The 20,907-nt window shown below is 37.3% G+C and overlaps 1 protein-coding gene across 5 annotated transcripts; it reads left to right on the top strand.

The window, feature by feature from the left end:
• The first annotated feature begins 1,647 nt into the window (after positions 1–1,647).
• On the top strand, positions 1,648–20,440 carry ZNF658 (zinc finger protein 658). Of its 5 annotated transcripts, none has more exons than XM_045562695.1 (5): positions 1,648–1,759; positions 4,977–5,035; positions 8,500–8,626; positions 8,915–9,010; positions 16,787–20,440. In XM_045562695.1, the coding sequence occupies exons 2-5, from the start codon at positions 5,021–5,023 to the stop codon at positions 19,735–19,737; spliced, it is 3,189 nt and encodes a 1,062-aa protein (XP_045418651.1). In that variant the 5' UTR covers positions 1,648–1,759; positions 4,977–5,020; the 3' UTR covers positions 19,738–20,440. The 5 variants fall into 5 exon arrangements, with proteins under 5 accessions (XP_045418651.1, XP_045418654.1, XP_045418650.1 ...); XM_045562698.1 differs by having other exon boundaries at positions 1,661–1,759; positions 5,009–5,035; XM_045562694.1 differs by having other exon boundaries at positions 1,661–1,809.
• Positions 20,441–20,907: the final 467 nt, after the last annotated feature.

Below are 20,907 nucleotides of genomic sequence, written 5' to 3'. Positions count from 1 at the left end.
ATGAGAATGCAAAATAATATAGTAGACATCATCAGTTAACAAGACAGTTTGGCATACACAAATTAAGACAGCTAAACAATTGGTTTGATAACTTATGTTCACACAAACGCTTGCACGCAAATGTTTATAGCAGTTTTATTTGCAATTGCAAACAAATGGAAGCAACCAAGATATGCTTCAATAGGTGAATGGATAAACTGTGGTACATATGTGTAGTAGAATATTATTCAGGGATAAAAAGAAATGAGCTATCAAGCCATGAAAAGACATGAAGCAAGATTAAATGCATATTGCTAAATGAAGGAAACCAGTCTGAAAAGCTACATACTATATGATTTCAACTATATAACATTCTGGAAAAGGCAAAAATATGCAGACAGTAAAAAGATGAGTGGTTTCCAGGATTTCAGGAAAGGAGGGTGAATAGGTAAAGAATAGGGGATTTTTATGGCAGTGAAACTGCTTTGTATGATACTGTAATGGTGGATATTACATCATTGTATTGGTGGAAATCACACCAAATGATATTATGCATTTGGCAAAATCCATAGAACTGCACAAGACAAAGAGTGAAAGCTAAGGTAAACTATGTACTTCATTCATTAATTGTACAAAATGTAACACACTAATTCAAGATGTTAATGAAACGGGAAACTGTGTGTGGGTTAACAAGAGGGGCTATATTGAAACTGTTTGTACTTGCTGCTCAATTTTTCTGTATACTTAAAACTGCTCTAAAAAAGTATATTAATTTAAAAATGCGTGCTATTGTGACCGTATGTCCCTAATTTGTTAAAAATTCAGATGTGTGCATAAAGTTTCAAGGAAGTTTTCCTTATGGAAATGCAAGGTGGATACAATAATCACTTTCTTATTTTGAGTTGCATATGTTTTCATGTAGTATTTGTGTAATTTTGAATAGCTAGCCTCCCACTTTCCCTCCCCAGATAAACCCTGCTGGTCACAGATGTTGATCTTTTATGTTTTCGAATATTTGTTCTATTTCTCAGCCTTATTCATGACAGATATTTGAATGTACCTTTACTTCTCTTGGCAGCTTGGTGTTCAAAGGCATACTTCTGTAGGGATGGTAAAGTGCCCCCCCCACCACATGTCTTTTAATGTGCATAAAAAAATTAGATAGAATAGCAGAAATGAGCATCATATGCACATATTACCCAGATTTAACAATTTTTCACCTTTGACATATTTGCTTCCTCTTTTGCTGAATTATTTTAAAGTATTACTTTAAATTAAACTACAAATATATAATTGCAAACATTTCAGTATCTTTTAAACAATTTCCTGCATCGTTCAAATATCATCACACTTAGAAGATAATGGCAATTTTCCTTAATATTTCTGATGTCCAGTCCACATTCATGTTTACCCAATCGTTACTGTCTGTTGCAGCTGACTTTTTCTCCAGCCAGGATTCGATCGAGAATTATGCATTGCAGTTTGTTGTTTTGCCCATAACCTCTGGGGATTCGGGAAAAACCTGGGCCTCAGAACAACTGTCATATCCAACCCGCTAATTAAGCGGAAAAATTACTTCCTTCGGGAGCATAGGTTTATGGGAATTGTAGTTTTCTATAGCACGTACCTCTCGCGCAGCACTCTGGGAATGGGTTCGCGGAACTCAGTCTGCGCATGTGCAGAAGCAGACCCGGCTCCGGCTGTCCGCCCTCTCTGGCCTGAGAGTGACCAGATACCTGCATCTTTAGGTCTGTGCGGAAGCAGAGGCTGCGCATCTGGGGTGAGAGCGCCGGTTACAGGGCTCTGCGCGGCCTGGGGACCTCAGGACAGGTGGGCTTGTGTGCGGGGGACTGGAGCAAGAAGTCTCGGGAATCCCCAGGCTGGCCCTCCCCTCCCCCATCCCCGCGCGCCGGGCCGCGGGCTGCAGGGGCGCAGGTCGGGTTGAGCCCTGCTCCGCAGAAGGTGCTCGGTACCGGCCAGGGTGTGCAGGAGTGCCAGCTCGGGAAGGGCGTGTGCGTGTATAACGCGATGACGAGCAGAACTAGTAACCAGTGCTATTATTGTGAGAATTCAATAAGTTATCATCTGTAAAACATTTCGTCAAGTGCCTGTAATGATCACTGTGTAAGATGTAAGCTGCTGTCATTATTATGAGACACTCGTTCTCATTGTTTGGTATTTTATTTAACCCTCACAACGACCCTACTTGTCTTTATAAAACGTGCCATTTTTAAAAATGAAAGGAGTTCCATGGGGGTGAATATCCCAGGGCACAAACTAGTAGGTGAGGCAGGTAGGATGCAGATACAGATAGGCTTGACTTCCTGTCCTTCGCTTTTCCTAATTTCCTATCTACCTAAATGCCAAGAGTTGCCAGTACCTGCCTGAAACCTTTGGAACACTGATGCAGAGTGGCCTGTCCTCGGATATGATTGTGTCATGAATGTGGACAAATTTCACCATGTGGTAAATATGTGCTGGGATTTGTGGAGTCTCCACAGAACCCCTGGTTGGGGCTGAGCTGAACCCTCCTGCACTGTTCAGGCTGTCTCTCTCCTCAAGATTGATGTTCTAGTGCAGTGCTGTCCAAGAGAAAGCTGATGCGAAACACAAATATATTTTAGAATTATTCAGTAGCTAAAATAAAAACAGTAGAAATAGGCAAACAAAGCAAATCTTATAATGTATTTTATTTAACTGATTACATCCAAAATACTATTTTGTGGCACTGGCCAAACTTTAGGTCTTCATTAGCATGCGGCTTATGGCTGATGGCTACAGTACTGGATACCATGTTTCTAGTGAATTCCAATAGTTGGGTGTAGGGTGTGAGATGAAGTTTTCAAAGAAAGTGAATTTGTTTCTCAGGCCCATGTCCCAGCCCCTCTGGAGCAAAGCAGCTCTTATGACAGGAAAGAGGATGTCCCAGGGACTCCCGCCACTTCGAAGAATAGCCCATTTGATAGAGACCTTTTCCATAGCTTTAGAGCAGAGTCAGAAGATTTTAGAAAGGAGCAGGTCCTGAATGGCTTCCTCAGTGGCAGTTCTTGAGTCCCCGTATAGCATGAGCCAGACATCCAGAAACCATCGCAGACTGTGTGACCACGGGTGCTGTGGACTGACTTGCAGAAGATGGTGACCTGGTCTTGAGAAGAATGGGTGACTATTGAGCTGAATAGAAAACTTTAATAGAGGGCCAGTGAGACCATCATGTCCAGGGAAGACATAATCAGCTGACAGTCCACACTTGGAGTTGCTCTTATGCCATGTCACCACATGTGACATTTAGAGTTATGCTGATGCTCCCTCTTTCCTGATCACAGAGAATAACAAAATGATAGTAGAGGAAGAGTTTCCTATATTTGAAGACTGAAAATATTGGGTCTGAAATGAATAATTTTTGTAGAGTTACCCAGGGCAAAACCAGGAAGTAAGCACAGCACTGTTCAACTAAACAGGTAAGTGCCATAAGCATCTTTTAGAATTGGCAACCAATTCAGAACAAAAAGTTTAAAAATATATTCCTTGCATAAAATGTCCCATCTTTTTTTTTTATTTCAGCTTATTATGGGGGTACAAAAGTTCAGGTTATATATATTGTCCATGTCCCGCCCATCCCCCCGAGACAGAGCTTGAAGCATGTCCATTCCCCAGACAGTACACCTGGCACTCACCATGTAGTCATACCTCCATCCCCTCCCCCCACCCCCACCTCCCCGAGTCAGCACCTTCAAGCATGACCATTCCCCAGACAGTGCACAACGCACTCATCATGTAGGCATACACCAATCCACCACCTCCCCCCCCCCCCCCGTCTCAGTCTGATATCCAATTGGTATCCTTCCCCAGTGTGCATTTAGGTGATGATCAGGGAAACCAATTTTCTGGTGAGTACATGTGATGCTTGTTTTTCCATTCTTGGGATACTTCACTTAATATAATGGGTTCCAACTCTCTCCAGGAGAACCAAAGAGATGTCGTATCACCGTTGTTTCTTATAGCTGAGTAATACTCCATGGTGTACATATACCACAATTTACTGATCCATTCGTGAATTGATGGGCATTTGGGTTGTTTCCACATCTTTGCAATTGTGAATTGTGCTGCTTTATTTCAGAGTTTTCTGTGGAAGCTCTGAGTCGGGGTGTAAAGAGAATTGGAACTTGATTAATATGCTCATCTTTTTTTTTTTTTTTTGAGACAGAGTCTCACTCTGTTGCCCGGCTAGAGTGCTGTAGCATCAGCTCACAGCAACTTAAACTCCTGGGCTCAAGCGATCCTACTGCCTCAGTCTCCCGAGTAGCTGGGACTATAGGCATGTGCTACCATGCCCAGCTAATTTTTTCTCTATATACTTTTAGTTGTCCAGCTAATTTCTTTCTATTTTTTTAGTATAGACGGGGTCTTGCTCTTGCTCTGGCTGGTCTTGAACTCCTGAGCTCAAACGATCCACCTGTCTCGGCCTCCCAGAGTGCTAGGATCACAGGCGTGAGCCACCGTGCCCGGCCAATATGCTCATCTTTTTTGACATTAGTTTTGACATTAGTGTTAATGAAGGTGGAGAGTTTCTTCTCTGTATATCTGAACCTGTTTAATCCTCTGCTGTTTTACGTTTCCTTTTTTGTCAGTCAGAAGGGAACATAAATTGTTAATACATCAACAAAATCTAGTTTTACCTACTCAGTGAAAATGAAAGTTTAAGTGCACAGAATCATGTCGAGGTGCACGGGTTCAGGTGCTGCTACCTTTGTGTGGTCCTTCCCATCCCTTTTCAAGAGTCAAAGGGACATTCCTCATTAGAAAGCATTTTGTCCAGCTGGGTGAGATAAGATTTTTTTAGGCAGGTGAATACACATGCTCCTTGATTACAATGGGGTTACATCCTAATAAAATCATTGTAAAGTCCAACCATACATAGTGAGTCGGGGACCATTTGTATGGGATCTGGAAGGCAGACTAGGTCTCTCATGACCCCATTTCTCTTTCCTCCTCCCCAGCTGAACCTCCACAGCTCTTTGTACTCTTCCAGGAACAGCAGAAAATGAACATGTCTCAGGTGAGTTCAGTTTTAAATAATCGATTTGTTTTACAATGGATTTGATAAAGGTTTATGTGTCTGTACATCAACATGAAAAAGTAGAAATAGAAGTGGGTCAGACACATTCATAGGAGATACAGAAATACAGATGAATAGTGAGCAAAGGTGGCATGTGGATAGATGCAGGTCCTCTGATATTACAAATTTACGGAACTGAGCTCCACATTTATTTCTGAGGTTTTTGATAGCCATGACAGAGTGTCAGATAGTACTTAAAGATTTACATTGATGAGTAAGAGCAAACTGATTCTTCATGGGATGTAAAAATAAATGTATTTCTTATTCTTTAAGTAGGTAATTTGGTTAATACCTTGCTAAATAACATAGAATATAGCCTGTACTTGTGCTTCACTAGAAGTAGAAAACGTTATGCTAAATGAGAACTTGCTCAGTACTGTTTTTCAAGAACTCAAACATGGGGGTTAAATTAGATATTTTTCCGATGAATCAATAGACTGTCCTTAAAATTACTCTCCATAAGTATTTTGAGTACCCGTGATACTCAAGTTTCTCAGTAGATGGTTTAAAATTCTGTTCTCTTTCATGTTTCCACACTTTGCATTCAACTTCAAATCTTCATGTGATGCCATGGTTTCCCTTCCCACTTGCCTATGTTCTCAAGTGACCCTAACGGGATTATAATCAAGTCCAGTGGGTGTTGTCTTATCCTTTCCTTACTTGACTTTTGTGCAACACTTGCCTCTATTTCTCTGTCCTTCTGGAAGGTTTCCCTGTTAGTGATGTTCTCCACTAGCACTAGCCCTGCTATACCTTTATGGCGTCACCTTTCAAGTGGCTCGTCCCATTTCCATCCTTGGTCCTTTAATTTTCTCTATTTCTGAATGATTTCCGCTTCTCATTTTTTTTTAATGGCTTTATTGAGATTCAATTTACATATTGTACCATTCACCCATTTAAAGTGTAGAATTCCATGATTTTTTTTTTTCAGTATATTCACAGATATGTACAAACATCACCACAGTCCATTTTAGGATGTTTTCCCTCCCCAAAAAGGAAGCTTTGTACACTGTATTATCACTCCATTCCCTCCAAGCCCCAAGCAACCATTCATCTACTTTGCCTCTGTAGATTTGTTGAACCACTCTGTTTACTATTTCTTGTTGGGTAATTTTGCCTTGTTATGAATTCTCTTAGTTTTTGTTAGTGCAAAAGGCTTCCATTTCTCCCTTTTTGGTGGATGCAGAGGATTCTTGGTTAATAGTCTTTTTCTTTCAGCATTTTAAATGTGTTATCCCATTGCCTTCTGTCCTCCATGGTTTCTAATTATTAATAGAAATCAGCTTTTAATATCTCTCTCTTGCCACTTTCAAGATTGTCTCTGTCACAGTTTATCATGTGTCCAGATTTGGATTTCTTTTTCCAACTTTATCCTGCTCAAAGTTTATTGAGTGTTTGGGTGTGTAGATTAATCATTTTCATCAAATTTGGGAACTTCTTAGCCATTATTATTTCAAATATCCTGTTAGACCCTTTCTCTCCTCTCTGTCTGGTACTCTCATTATGTGTATGTTGGTAAACTTGATGCCGTCCTACAGTTCGTTTTTTGTTCTTACTTTTTCTTCCTGTTTCTTACTGTACAATTTCAATGGATGTGTTGTCCAGTGGTTCATTCTTTCTTCCACCTGCTCAAATCTACTATGGAACATATTTGAGTGTACTTTTTGGATGAAATTTTTGTTTTAGTTATTATACTTTTCAACTCTAGAGTTTTTATTTTTGGTCCCTTTTTTATAATTTCTATCTCTTTATTGATATCCTTTATTTGGTGAGATATTGTTCTCATACTATCCTTTAGTCCTTAGATACCATTTCCTCTAGGTCTTTGACCATATTTAAAATTGCTGATCTAAAGTCATTGTCTAGTTAAATCCAATGTCTGCTTCTATCTATTACACTTTTTTCCTGCATATGGGTTTTACTTTCTTGTTTCTTTTCTTGTTTTGCAATATTTTGTGGAAAACTAGTAAAGATCCTAGAAAATTCTCTGTTCCATAAAAACAATAAGAAACTGGCAAAAATTATAGAATTAACTTTCTCAGAATTCTGAAAGCTAACTAAAAGTTTATAGCAACCTGCAGAACATTTATACAAGAAAAATAGCTGTATCATAGTAGGAATAGTGATCTTGTGTCATTTTAACTTTCCCTCTTTCCATCCCTCTCTCTGTGTTAGCTTTTAGAACCAACTGTCCAAAATAACTGTGAAAGCCAGCAACCTGGTTTAAAATAATGTGGCAATGCTAGAAGAATTTCTCCCCTCCCCAGGGGTCGTTGTTGAAATTTTTCTATTGAGTTTTTTTTTTAAACTAATTCAATAGACCCTGTATTTGTTGTGTGTGGTAGCTGAAGTCTCTGCAGAAATTTCCTTAAATGCTTGAAACCATAGTTTTTGCTAAGGGGCCCTGTGAATGCTGGGGCATTCCTTCAGCAGTCACCTAAGCAGTTTAGAAGGCCACCTACATGCATAGGGCTGAGCACGTGCCCAGGGCTGTGATGATGTGAGAAGGAAAGATGTGAGAAGACCCTACATTGTCCCCTCTGGGTGATCTTTAGGTTTGGAGTAAGCAGGAAGTGAAGGCTAAAAAAGAGAACTTGCTACCCTTTGACCAGCATCTGCCCAGTCCTCGACCCCTGCCCCCTGGCCTCTGGTAACAACCATTCTACCCTCTACTTCTATGAGTTTGAATTTTTTAGATTCCACATATAAGTGAGATTGAGATCTTATTTGAGATATTTGTCTTTTTGTCAATTGAAAATAAAATAAAATAAAAAAAAAAAAGCTGCTGCTTGTACAGCTAGGTTGGGTAGCTGCCAAGAAAGTATTACTAGTTACCAAATGGTGGTTGCATCTCCTGTGATTGTATCTCTGTTCTAATATCTGCTGCTATTACTTCAGTGCAGGTCATGTTCTCTCATACTGGTCTCTTTGGTTCCAACTCCTTTGTAAGCTGTTCTCTGCTTTCCATGATCTCTAGATTTATATATTTTTATACATTTGTTTATACCTAAGTTTGGCCAGGTGTATTTCCGGAGCTTATATGTATCTTGCTCAGCTCCCACGATTTGCAGTGATGATGCCCAGGGAGGGTGTGACTGTCCTAGAGAACACCTAGGATAATCCATTGCAACATGGAAAAAGAATTGTAGGGAGTCTATTTGCTTTGAAGTTTTTTTGTCTTAAAAAATATCTAGAATTTATAAATATATATAAATGAATTGTGGTAAGTTAAAAACCTTTTTAACTAATTGAGTAACAAGTTTTAAGACAAAAAATTAGGTTCAAAGTAGGCCTTTGTAACCATTCATGTTAGAGCCCTAAGAATAAATAGGAAGAGAATAGTTCTCAAAGGTATTTTCCATGTCACCTAATTATGAACCCTTGAACAACATGTGCTGTTACAGGCATCAGTGTCATTCGAGGACGTGACTGTGGAATTCACCCAGGAGGAGTGGCAGCAGATGGGCCCTGCTCAGAGGACCCTGTACAGAGATGTGATGCTGGAGAACTACAGCCACCTCGTCTCAGTGGGTGAGCAGACCGTACCACGTGACTCCCTCCAGAATATGTTAACTTTTTAAAAACTATCAAAACACATGAATCCTTTATAGAGATAAATGTTCAGGCTTTAGATTAAAAAGTCTAAGGTAATTGAAACCTTTAAGAAACAGAAACAATGTTCGTGTCATTACCTTACCATTGAAAACGTCAGATGAGCACCTTCATTTGTTGCTTTTGCTGCTGTATCTTTTTCCACCTTCAGAAACCCAAAAGCCCATTGATCTGGTCCATGTAGCCTCTCAATTATTCCATTTACAGGATATTGCATTACCAAACCCAAGGTGATCTTCAAGTTGGAGCAAGGAGAAGAGCCCTGGTCCTTGGAGGACGAATTCCTAAGCCAGAAGTACCCAGGTGAGTGAGTATGGACAGAAGGAGCCCTGGAGTAGTTGGACCTCAGGGAGAGAGCACCTTTGAAAGTTTTTTATTTTTAACTGCTTTATTGAGATATGATTCACATCTCTCACAATTCACCCATTTAAAGTGTACAGTTCAATGACTTTTGGTATATTTACAAATACAGTCAGCCCTCTGTATCTGTGGGTTCTGCATCTGTGGATTTAACCAACCGTGGGATGGAAACTATTCAGGAAAAAAAAAATTTTGTCTATATTGAACAGGTATAGGCTTTTTTCTTGTCATTATTTCCTAAATAATATAGTATAACAACTGTTTACCCAGCATTTACAGTGTATTAGGTATTATAAGTAATCTAGAGATGATTTAAAGTATACAGGAGAATATGCATAGGTTATATGTAAATACTATACCATTTTATATCAGGAACTTGGGCATCTGTGGATTTTGGTGTTCTTAGTGGTGGGAGGAGGGTCCTGAAACCAATCATTCATGGGTATTGAGGGACAGTTGTATGTGCAGATATCACCACAGTCAATTTTCATCACCTCAAAAAGAAACCTGTACCCTTTAGTCATCACCCTCCTGTCACTGTCATCCCTTCCCACTCTAGGCAGCCACTAATCTACTTTGTCTCTATAGATCTGCCTATTCTGGACATTTCATAAAAATGGAATCATATAATATGTGATCTTTTGTGATTGATTTCTTTTGCTTAGCATAATGTCTATAAGGTTCATGTTATAGCATATATCAGTATTTCATTCTTTTTATGGCCAAATAATATTCCGTTGTAGGAGTATACCACCTGTTTGTCCATTTTCAGTCAATAGATATTTGAGATTCTACCTTTTGGCTATTACGAATGAATAATGCTGATGTAAACATTCATTTCCAAGTTTCTGAATGGACATATGATTTTATTTCTCTTGGGTATATGTCTAGCAGTGGAATTGCTGGGTCATGTAGTTAGTACCTGTGTATTTATCTGTTTGAGGAACTTCCAGACTAGTTTTCTAAGTGAGTGCACCATTTCCCATTTCTAACCACAGTATATGAGTGTTCTGATTTCTCTACATCCTCACCAGCACTTACTATTATCTGACTTTCTGATTCTAGCCATCCTAATGGATGTGAAGTGGTATCGCATTATGGTTTTGATTCATATTTCTGTATTAGCTGGGGCTGTCATAATAAAGTACCATAGGCTGGGTGACTTCAACAATAAATTCTCACAGTTCTAGAGGCTGCAAGTCCAAGATTGAAGTGCTGTTATGGTGGGTTTCTGGCGAGGCCTCTTTTCCTGGCTTGCAGACAGCCACCTTTGTGCTGTGTTCTCACATGTAATGGGGAAAGAGAGAGAACACTCTGGTGTTTCTTCCCCTTATAAGGACACCAGTACTGTTGGATTAGGGCCCCACCCTTATGATCTCATTTAACCTTGGTTACTTCCTTATAATCCTGTCTCCAAATACATTACACTGAGGGTTGGGGCTTCAACATATGCATTTGGGGACAGGAAGAGTCACAGTTCAGTCTATAACAATTTCTTTCATCACTAATAATGTGAAGCATCTTTTATATGTCTATTAGACTTTGTCTGTAATAATTCCAGGAATTTTTAAAAGAGTTTTCAATGTAATTCCTAGAACAAAATAGTAAAATCATTTAGAAGTGAAGCGCACTTGCTGGAAGTTTTGTTGCGAAGCCATATAAGCAAATAGCATAATATAAAGATGGACATAATTTAGATCAAGCACATCTCCCAGTCACTAAAGGTAAATGGTTGGATCATTTTGAGTATCTAAAAAAGATATCCCTAAATAAGTAACTTAGAAATACTGTTATGAAAGAATGTTAAAGTTGTTGAGACGATAAAAGTAAAATAACAAAAGTTTCACTTTCTGTTGTTATTCACATTTGAATTTTGGCAGTAATACATTAAATTAAAAGAAGCCTCTCTAGATCAAGAGCACAGGTAAGAGAAAACCTTTAAGAATTTGAAGGATTGCTCCAAATAATATGCTATCAATGTTGATAAAATATAAAATAATAGAGTTCTAAGAACTTAAAATTCATTAGAATTAGGATATCATGATATACTTCATCTGATTAAATAATAGGTGTAGTCAACATTAAGTAAATATGTCTGTAGATGACATAAATGACATTTGTATTAAAGTAAACCATGTATTTGTATATGTATACCAAATGCAAAGAACAAACTTTCAATTTCCCGTGGAATAATCATAAGACAGTGAAAGTACAGCATTAGTTTGAAGAGAAAATCCCAGTAAATCCAACGAATTAGAATCACCACAAATAATAGTCTCTGAACGTAGTTTGGTAAATCTAGAAACTAGTAATAAACAAAAAACTCCACATGAAAATTTAAAAAATTTTCTCTTTTAGACAGTATACAGAAAAGGAAATCAAGTCCAAAATTGCATGATACTTAATGAAATAATAAAGGTAACTGCATATTGGAAACTTCCAGATATAGCTAGCTAAATTAGTGAACAGAAGTAAATTTGTAGTCTCATAGTTGTGTTAATAAATTAAGCAAGAATAGTAACAAAAATACACTAATGAAAGCAGAAGAATTTAAAAGTGAAATTAGAAATAAATTGGAAAACTAAGAAATAGAATGTTTCTTAGAATAAAAAAATAATAAAATGAATGAAGTTAGTGAATCAGAATAAAAGCTCAAGGAAAAATGTACACTGTGTAGACAGCTGGTCTTTCCCACTGCAGGTAAGTGGGAAAGGGATTGTGAGGTATCCATGTAGACCAAGGATTCAAATTGTTTAAAGACCTAATTATCAGAGTAAAACTAGAATTATTTTAGAAGATGATAAAGGAGAATTGGTTTATGATTCTTCTTAGGGAAGGATTTAATATAGAAGGCATTAACAGGGGAGAGATGGAGTAAATGCATAGCTAAATATGTACTCATATACAGGCACAACTCAGAGATGTTGCAGGTTCAGTGCCAGACCACTGTAGTAAAGTGAATATTGCAATATATTGGGTCACACAAATTTTTTGGATTTCCAGTATACATAAAAGTTATGCTTACACTATACTGTAATCTTTTAAGTATGCAACAGCATTATGTTTAAAAATGTGCATATCTTCATTAAAAAGTACTTTATTGCTAAAAAAAACAGACATGAAGGGAGCATATGCTCTAAGAAAAATGGCACCAATAGACTTGCTCGACACAGGGTTGCCATAAACCTTCAATTTGTAAAAAATCAGTATCTGGGAAGTGCAATAAAGTAAAGCACAATCAAACAAGGGATGCCTCTGTGTGTGTGTGTGTGTGTGTGTGTGTGTGTATGTGTATATCAAACATAAGATTCTGAAAAGTGGAAAGAAGAATGGAGCTGAACAATGAGGAACCTTGGCATCTGAGCAAATACAAGGTGGTTAGTTTCAGCAGAGGCCTTGTGGGGGACTTGATCTTCCACCCCTGTCCCAAGTTAATGTGGAAGCCTTCTCTTCCACCCCTAGGGTGTCAGCAGAGATTAGTGGGGAACCTGGACTTCCATCCCCACTTGGCAGTTAGTGATGATGAACCCCACTTCTCTTTCTGGCATAATTTCAGAGGATGCTGGCTAAAACTGAACATTAATTTTGATAAAGTCCAATTTATTAATTTTCTCTTATGGATCATGCTTTTGTTGTCCTATCTAGAAACTTCAAAACTAATAGTAACAGATTTATTCCTGTGTTTTCGTCTAGAGATTTTAAAGTTTCCTTTTGTACACTTAATAGATCCATTTTCTGTTAAATTTCATAGAAAGTATGAGGTATATGTCAAGTTTAATTTTTTGAAAGGGGAGTTTACTTATTCTAGTTCTACTTGTTGAAAGGACTATCGTTTCTCCATTGAATAGCATTCCACCTTTCTTAGAAAACAGGTGACTTTATAGTTTTGGGTCTGTTTCTGGATTCTCTGTTCTTTTTCGTTCATCTATATGTCTTTCCTGATTCCAGTACTACATTAACTTGATTACTATAGATTGTTAATTAAGTTTTGAAGTCAGGTAGTTCTCTGTCATCTCTGAATTTTTAAATGATCTTAATCCTAACAAAAAAAGCATGCTGGCATTTCATCTGGCTTTGTGTTGAATTCATTGCTGAAAGAGAATTGACATCGTAACAATATAGAGTCTTCTAATCCATAAACAAAATATTCCTTCCTATTTAATTAGTATTTAATTTCTTTCATCAATTTCTTACAGTTTTCAGAACACAGGCACCAAGGCTTTTTTTGTTTGTTTGTTTTCGTGCTTTGGTTAATGATACTATTTTTCTAATTTCAAATTCCATTTGATCATTGTTTGTTCATACACATATGATTGTGTATTGGCCTTGTAGTCTGCCCTTGCCAAAAACATTTATTAGTTCAAGGAGGTTTCTGTAGACTTATAAATGATTTTCTGTGTGGACTTGCTCTATATCTTTTTGTTTTTATTCTTGCCTTATTGCACAGGCTGATACTTCCAGTACAACCTGGAGTAAAGGTGGTCATAGTGGACATCCTTGTCTTTTTCCTGATCCTGATTGGAAAACATTCAGTCTCTCAAGTATGATGTTAGCTATAGACGTTTTGTAGATTCCCTTTATTAGGTTAATGAATGGATTTTGAATTTTGTTAAAATTTTTAGCACTGATATATCTATATAGTTTTAATTCTGTAGACTATTAATATAATGGGTTACATTGATTTTTTAAAAAATATTTTGAGAGTTTTACATCTGGGGAATGAATCTCACTTGTCATGATTTATTTATTTTTTATATATTTCTGTATACTGTTTTCGAGGATTTTGCATTTATGTTATAAGGGATATTTGTCTTTAGGTTTCTTTTCTTGAATTTCCTTTGTCTCATCTTGCTATGAGGATGATGCAAGCCTCATAAAATGATTTGGGAAATATTTCCTCATCTTTCATTTTCTGGAAGAGATTCTGTAGAATTAGTGTTATTTCTTCCTTAGATGTTTGGTAGAATTTACTAGTTAAAATCATTTGGTCCTGGAGCTGTTATTTGGAAAGCTATATGTATATATGAGAACTGTGTGTATATATATATGTGTGTGTGTGAGTGTGTGTGTGTGTGTGTGGACAACATGTATATTACATATTCAATTTCTTAAATAGATATTGGTTTGTTCAAATTACCTCTTTTATTCTTGAGTGAATTTGATGATTTGTTTAATCCCAAGAAATCTGTTCATTTGATGTAAATTGTCAAATTTATGGGCATAGAGTTTGCAATGGACTGAAAGCTTGAGGCCCACTTCCCAATTCATGTGTTGAAACCCTGAACCTAGCGTGATCTATTTGGAGATAGGCCTTAGGGAGGTAATTAGGTCATGAGGCACATTGTTGAAACTATTTGACATGCTTCCCTTCTGACTGTTTTTCTGAAAACTTGTGATTGGCATATCTATAAAACCAATATATATTTAATTTTTAGAAATTATTTTATTAGGTAGAATTAAAGAACAGATTTTGTAGCAATCTTAAGCCTTATTTACATATGCAAACATAGCTTTGATTTGGTCTCAGTATTCTGAAGTTAGATTAGACATTCAGTTAGTAGATCCACCATTATGAAGAATTAAGTTAATATGGTATATAGTAAGCGTCCTTTTTCTTTCACTGACAGCTCCTTTTGAAATAGATGTTTTTTACCTTATTCTGCCATTATGTTCTAACATTTGACATAGAATATTTTCCCTCTGGTTACAGTAAACTTTCACCTACCTTTTTCTCTCCAGTTAGATTACTCAAATAAAGTAGATTTTCTTTTATAGTAAAAAAAAAAGAAAAAAGAAAGACAAGAATGAGATTAGAATGCCATTGTGAAAAGAGGCCATAGAGCTAGCTATAACTCTCTTTTGAGTATGTGAGGATATAGCAAGAAGATGGCAGTCTGTAACCCAGAAGAATACAAGTCTGTAACTCACAAGAATACAAGAATATGACCATGCTTGCTCCCAGATCTTGGACTTCCAGCCTCTAGAACTGAGAGAAATAAATGCTTGTTCTTTAAGTTACCTAGTCTATGGTGATTTATTACAGCAGGCTAGGCTGAATAAGACAGATTTTTGTTAATGTTTTACCTCTTGAATATGTGTTGTGTGAGTAGTTATGTCCCCTCTTGCATTTTTGATATTAATAATTTGTGTCTTCTCTGTTTTTTTCTCCTCTGCTGGTTTTTATCATTTAAAAAAATCTTTTTAAAGAACTAAGCTTTGGTTTGATTTTCTGTTTTCAGTTTCATGGTCTTCTCTAATTTTTATTCTTTTCTTCCTTCTACTTCCTTTAAATTTAATTTTCTTTCTTTGTCTAGTTTCTTAAAGGGGAAATTTAAGTATCTGACTCAAGATCTTTATTTTCTATTATAAAATTTTTAAGCCACAAATTTGTTTCTGAGTACTGTTTTAGCTGCATCCACAAATTTCTATGTATTTTTTTGTTCTCATTCACTTAAAAATATCTTAATTTTCTGTGAGACTTCCTCTTCACCCATGGGTTCATTAAAAAGTGTAATTTACATATATTTTGTGTTTCTCTAGAAAAATTTGTGTTTATTGACTTGTATAATTTATCTGTGGCTTGAGATAATCCTCTCTATATGATTTTTTATATTTGTGAAGATTTGTCTTATAGCCCAGAATATGTCCTATCTTGATCAATGTTCCATGTGCACTTGAGAGGGATGTGAATTCAGCTGTTGTTGAATGCATTGTGTCTTCAGGTTTTGGAGGTGTGGTTATCACAAGTGCTACTTTGTTTCTTCTACCTGTAGTGTTGGGTCTACCATGTATTCCTGCCTCTTCTCTTGTTTCTGTGCTGCTTCTTCTAAGTTTTTTTTTTTTTTTTTTTGGTCCTCTTTCCTTCCCTTAGCTGCTGTGAGTTCCTGCTCATGCCCTAAAACAACAGATGTGGTGTGTTCTTGCCCTTGCAGATTCAGACGTTTGTTCTATAAATTAGATAAGAATATGGTTCCAGGCAGAATTTTGGGAGTGGCTACTGTCAGCATCTCCCAGTATATCCCAAGGATGGAACTTTCTCAGGATTTTGTATGATTTTTCCTATGAGCCTCATTTGCCTCATGGAGAGAAATATTATGAGAGTGTGCAGATCCTGTTTCTGTGGCAGTGGAAGATTACCTCCCTGCTTGGCCTCCTTGGAACTATGGGAGTGTTCCATTGTTGTTTGGCCTTAGTACGGTGGGTATTGCCAAAAATGTTTTCTCTTCTGTTAGGTCACCTTTTTCTCAGACCTTTGGCTAGAAGGAACAGGCTTTTCTTGGAGCTCTTTTTGTCTGTGCCTATTGTTGGCTCCGAATTGTTGGCTTCTTCAGCACCCAGTCTAGGATATATTGGAAGCAGAAAGAAAACCCTTGGAATTCTCCACTGTTATTTCTTAAGTCCTCAGGTCCCTTTTCTTTTCATTTTGTAGAGTCATCCTGTGCTTTTTAATCTTTTTCTTATCTAGGGATTTTTGATTATAAGAGAGAAGATCTGGGGAGGAAGGAGGTTACTCCATCTTGGCTGGCCCTGGAACACCGGTTTTTTTTTAAAATAACTTGGATGAGGAGAGAGAAAGAGAGTATCTGTGTGCATGAATTATTTAATCTTGGAAACATGACCAGAAACAAAAGAATAAAATACATAGCAAAACATGGGTATAAGTTCCTCTCCATGCAAAGTATAAGATTTATAATATGCTCTCAATTTTTCTAATTTTAGGATATTATAAAGTTGATGACCACATCAGAGGGATCAAGGAAAAACAAGAGAAGCCTCTGTGGCAAGTAATATTCATCAATGACGAAATATTGAATAAAGAAGGACACAGATTTTTAGAAAACCCATTTAATCTAGGCATAACTCCAGAGTTTTCAGGAAAAATACCCTGTAAATGTGACTCATGTAGAATGAATTTGCCGATTATTTCTGAATTAATTTTAAGTGAAAGCAACTATTCAAGAAAGAAGTTTGATTACTTGAATGTATGTGAAAGACTGCAGCTTGATATTAACCGTGGGAACACTCATGCTGGAGATAAATCTTATGAATATAATAAAAATGTGAAAGCTTACAGTCATAAAAAAGATAACTGTCAAGGATCTCAAACTCTGAAGCAATCTTTTGAATGTAATGAATTTGGAAATGTTTTACATGATAAGATCGTCTGTATTACAGCTGGGAGTTTTCCAACAGGAGAGAATTCCTGTGAGGATGATGAATTTAGGAAAAACTGTGATAAAACCACTGTATCTCACCGCATGAGAACTGACACAAAGGAGAAATGCTCTGATCTTAATGAATGTGAGAAATCCCATGACAAAACCACCATTGTGGAATACAATAAAGTTCACATGGCTGTGACACACTATGAACATAATGAAAGTGGAATTAATTTCAGTAGGCTGTTACCCCTTACTGAATCTCAGAGAACTTTTACAGGACAGAGTGCTTTTGAAAGCAATAAATGTGAAGAAAACTTTAGCCAGAGCTTAGCCCATATAGTACGTCAGAAAACACAAACTGGAGATAAATCATGTGCTTATAATGGATGTACGGATGCCTTCTACCAGAAATTAGACCTTACAATATACCAGAAAACTCCCATAGAAGAGAAATTCTACCAGTCTGGTGAATATGGGAAATGCAAGAAATCCTTTTACCAGAAAGCACACTTCATTCAGTATGAGAGGACCCATTCAGGGGAGAAACCTTACCAATCTGAGGAATGTGGGAAACCCTTTTGTTCAAATTCACACCCTGTTCAGCATCCTGGAACTTACGTGAGTTTCAAACTTTATAAATGTAGTGAATGTGGGAAAACTTTCTGTCAGAAGTCAAACCTCACTAAACATCTAAGAATTCACACAAAGGAGAAACCTTATGATAACAGTGGCTTTGGGAAATCTTACAAGTCACTCCTCATAGGACACCAGAGAATAGACACAGAGATGAAACTCTATCAAGGCAGCGAATATAGGGAAACATTCTCCAAGATGGCCCATCTCAAAGAACATCAGAGAATTCACATGGGGGAGAAACCCTATGAATGTACTGAATGTGGGAAAACTTTCTCCAAGACATCACATCTCCAAGCACATCAGAGAATACACACAGGAGAAAAGCCCTATGAATGTATTGAATGTGAGAAAACTTTCTCTCACAAGACACACCTCAATGCACATCAGAGAATTCATACAGGGGAGAAACCCTATGAATGTAATGAATGTGGGAGGTCTTTTACCTATAATTCAGCCCTAAGAGCACATCAGAGAATCCACACAGGTGAGAAACCCTATGAATGTAATGACTGTGAGAAAGCTTTTGCCCATAATTCAGCCCTCAGAGCACATCACAGGATTCACACAGGGGAGAAACCTTATGAGTGTAATGAATGTGGAAGGTCTTTTGCCCATATTTCTGTTCTCAAAGCACATCAAAGGATTCACACGGGGGAGAAACCCTATGAATGTAATGAATGTGGGAGATCTTTTACCTATAATTCAGCCCTGAGAGCACATCAGAGAATTCACACAGGTAAGAAACCTTATGAATGTAGTGACTGTGAGAAAACTTTTGCCCATAATTCAGCCCTCAGAGTACATCAGAGAATTCACACGGGGGAGAAACCATATGGATGTAATGAATGTGAGAAAACTTTTGCCCATAATTCAGCCCTCAGAGCACATCAGAAAATTCACACAGGGGAGAAACTCTATGAATGTAATGAATGTGGGAAAACTTTCTCCCAGAAGACTCACCTCAGTACACATCAGAGAATTCACACAGGGGAGAAACCTTATGAATGTAGTGAATGTGGAAAAACTTTCTCCCAGAAGTCATACCTCAGTGGACATGAGAGAATTCACACAGGAGAAAAACCCTATGAATGTAACATATGTGGGAAAACATTTGTCTATAAGGCAGCCCTCATAGTGCATCAAAGAATTCACACAGGGGAGAAACCTTATGAGTGTAATGAATGTGGAAAAACTTTCTCCCAAAGAACACACCTCTGTGCACATCAGAGAATTCATACAGGGGAAAAACCCTACGAATGTAATGAATGTGGAAAAACTTTTGCAGATAATTCAGCCCTCAGGGCACATCAGAGAATTCACACAGGCGAGAAACCCTATGAATGTAATGAATGTGGGAAAACTTTCTCCAAGACATCACACCTCAGGGCACATCTGAGAACTCGCACAGGGGAGAAACCCTATGAATGTAATCAGTGTGGGAAGACTTTCTCTGAGAAGTCATATGTTAGTGCACATCAGAGAATTCACACAGGGGAGAAACCTTATGAGTGTAATATATGTGGGAAACCATTTGCTCACAATTCAACACTCAGAGTACATCAGAGAATTCACACAGGTGTAAAATCCTATGAATGTAATGAATGTGGAAAAACTTTCTCCCAGAAGTCACACCTTAGTGCACACCAGAGAATTCACACAGGGGAGAAACCCTATGAGTGTAATGAATGCGGGAAAGCTTTTGCCCAAAATTCAACCCTCAGAGTACACCAGAGAATTCACACAGGGGAGAAACCCTATGAATGTGAAGAATGTGGGAAAAGGTTTGTCCGTAAGGCAGCTCTTAGAGTACATCACACCAGAATGCATACCAGAGAGAAAACCATGATCTGTAATGAATTTGGGAAGCCCTGAGGAAACTGATAGTTTATTTTATAATACACAGTGGAGAAACTCATCTCACATAGACTGACAAATTGTTCTCTTAACCATTTCCTTTTCCACTAGGCTCATAGCTTGTCAAAAACTCACAATCTTTTGTTCATTCAGATGGGGCTGACCGTAGAATGTGATGCTAATGATATATATTACATTTAATCCTGGCCCTTCAAATAAATCACCTTACATTCTTCCTGGTCTATGTTAAGATGGAGTGGAGATGATTTCTGCATCAAACTTGGGTCCTCTGTGTTGAACATGATAGAGCACAAGGTCAAAGAAGCTAAAGTCTGAAAAATTGTGTGGAACTAAATTCTCCACTTCCAGATACTCACCAGTGGGATTTTCTTTTTTAAAGTAAGAATTAAGTTTATATTCTGTTGAGCTCTTACAGGTTTGGACTAGTAGTTAAATACACATAGTTTAGCCAACTCTCTGTTAGAGTGAGATGAAACCCTATGAATATAATAAATTTTAGAAGAACTATAAGAATTCATCTTATCATTGGACATCAGAGACTTTGCATGAAGAGGAAAACTGTCAATATCCTGAATGATCTGAAGCCTTCATTAAAAATCAGAAAAATTAAAAGTTCAGGGAAAAACACAAAGCCTTCATCACAGAGTTAATTGCGTTAAGCAAAAAATAATCAGAATAAAATTTTCTATTTTGAATAAATAGCATTTTTCAACAAATATTGAAAGTTTTCTTTCAGATAATTTTTTCTGAGGAAATATGTCAGTTTCAGAATTGAAGATAAAATCTTCACCTAGAACTGATGTACTAAAACTTGTATGTAATATCAAAATTTTTATAGAAAAGATATAAGAAAATATTTACGTATAGAAAACCTCACTTTTGAATGGGAAGTTTTAAAAATGGAGGAATGACCTGAATTCTGTGGAAAATACCAATAAACATTTGTGAATAGTCTCTGAGCTATGTAGAACATCCATATGAGTCTATGTATAAACAGGTGATTTATTATTACTGGTGAGTTCTAGTAGGAGTCAACAGCCAAACTTGTTCTGGATATGTCCGCTTCCTTTTCTGAGCGTGTCCTCTGTTGGCTTCCCTCAGCTTGGTGCTGATGCTATTTCAGTCTGCCCACTATGTCTGAATATTAGTCTTGCCCTCTTTTTCTAG

The sequence above is a fragment of the Lemur catta genome, chromosome 10, assembly GCF_020740605.2.
Source record: "Lemur catta isolate mLemCat1 chromosome 10, mLemCat1.pri, whole genome shotgun sequence".
Lineage (NCBI taxonomy): Eukaryota > Metazoa > Chordata > Mammalia > Primates > Lemuridae > Lemur > Lemur catta.
The sequence above is the reverse complement of the archived record's forward strand: the minus strand, read 5'-3'. Positions and strand labels throughout refer to the sequence as shown.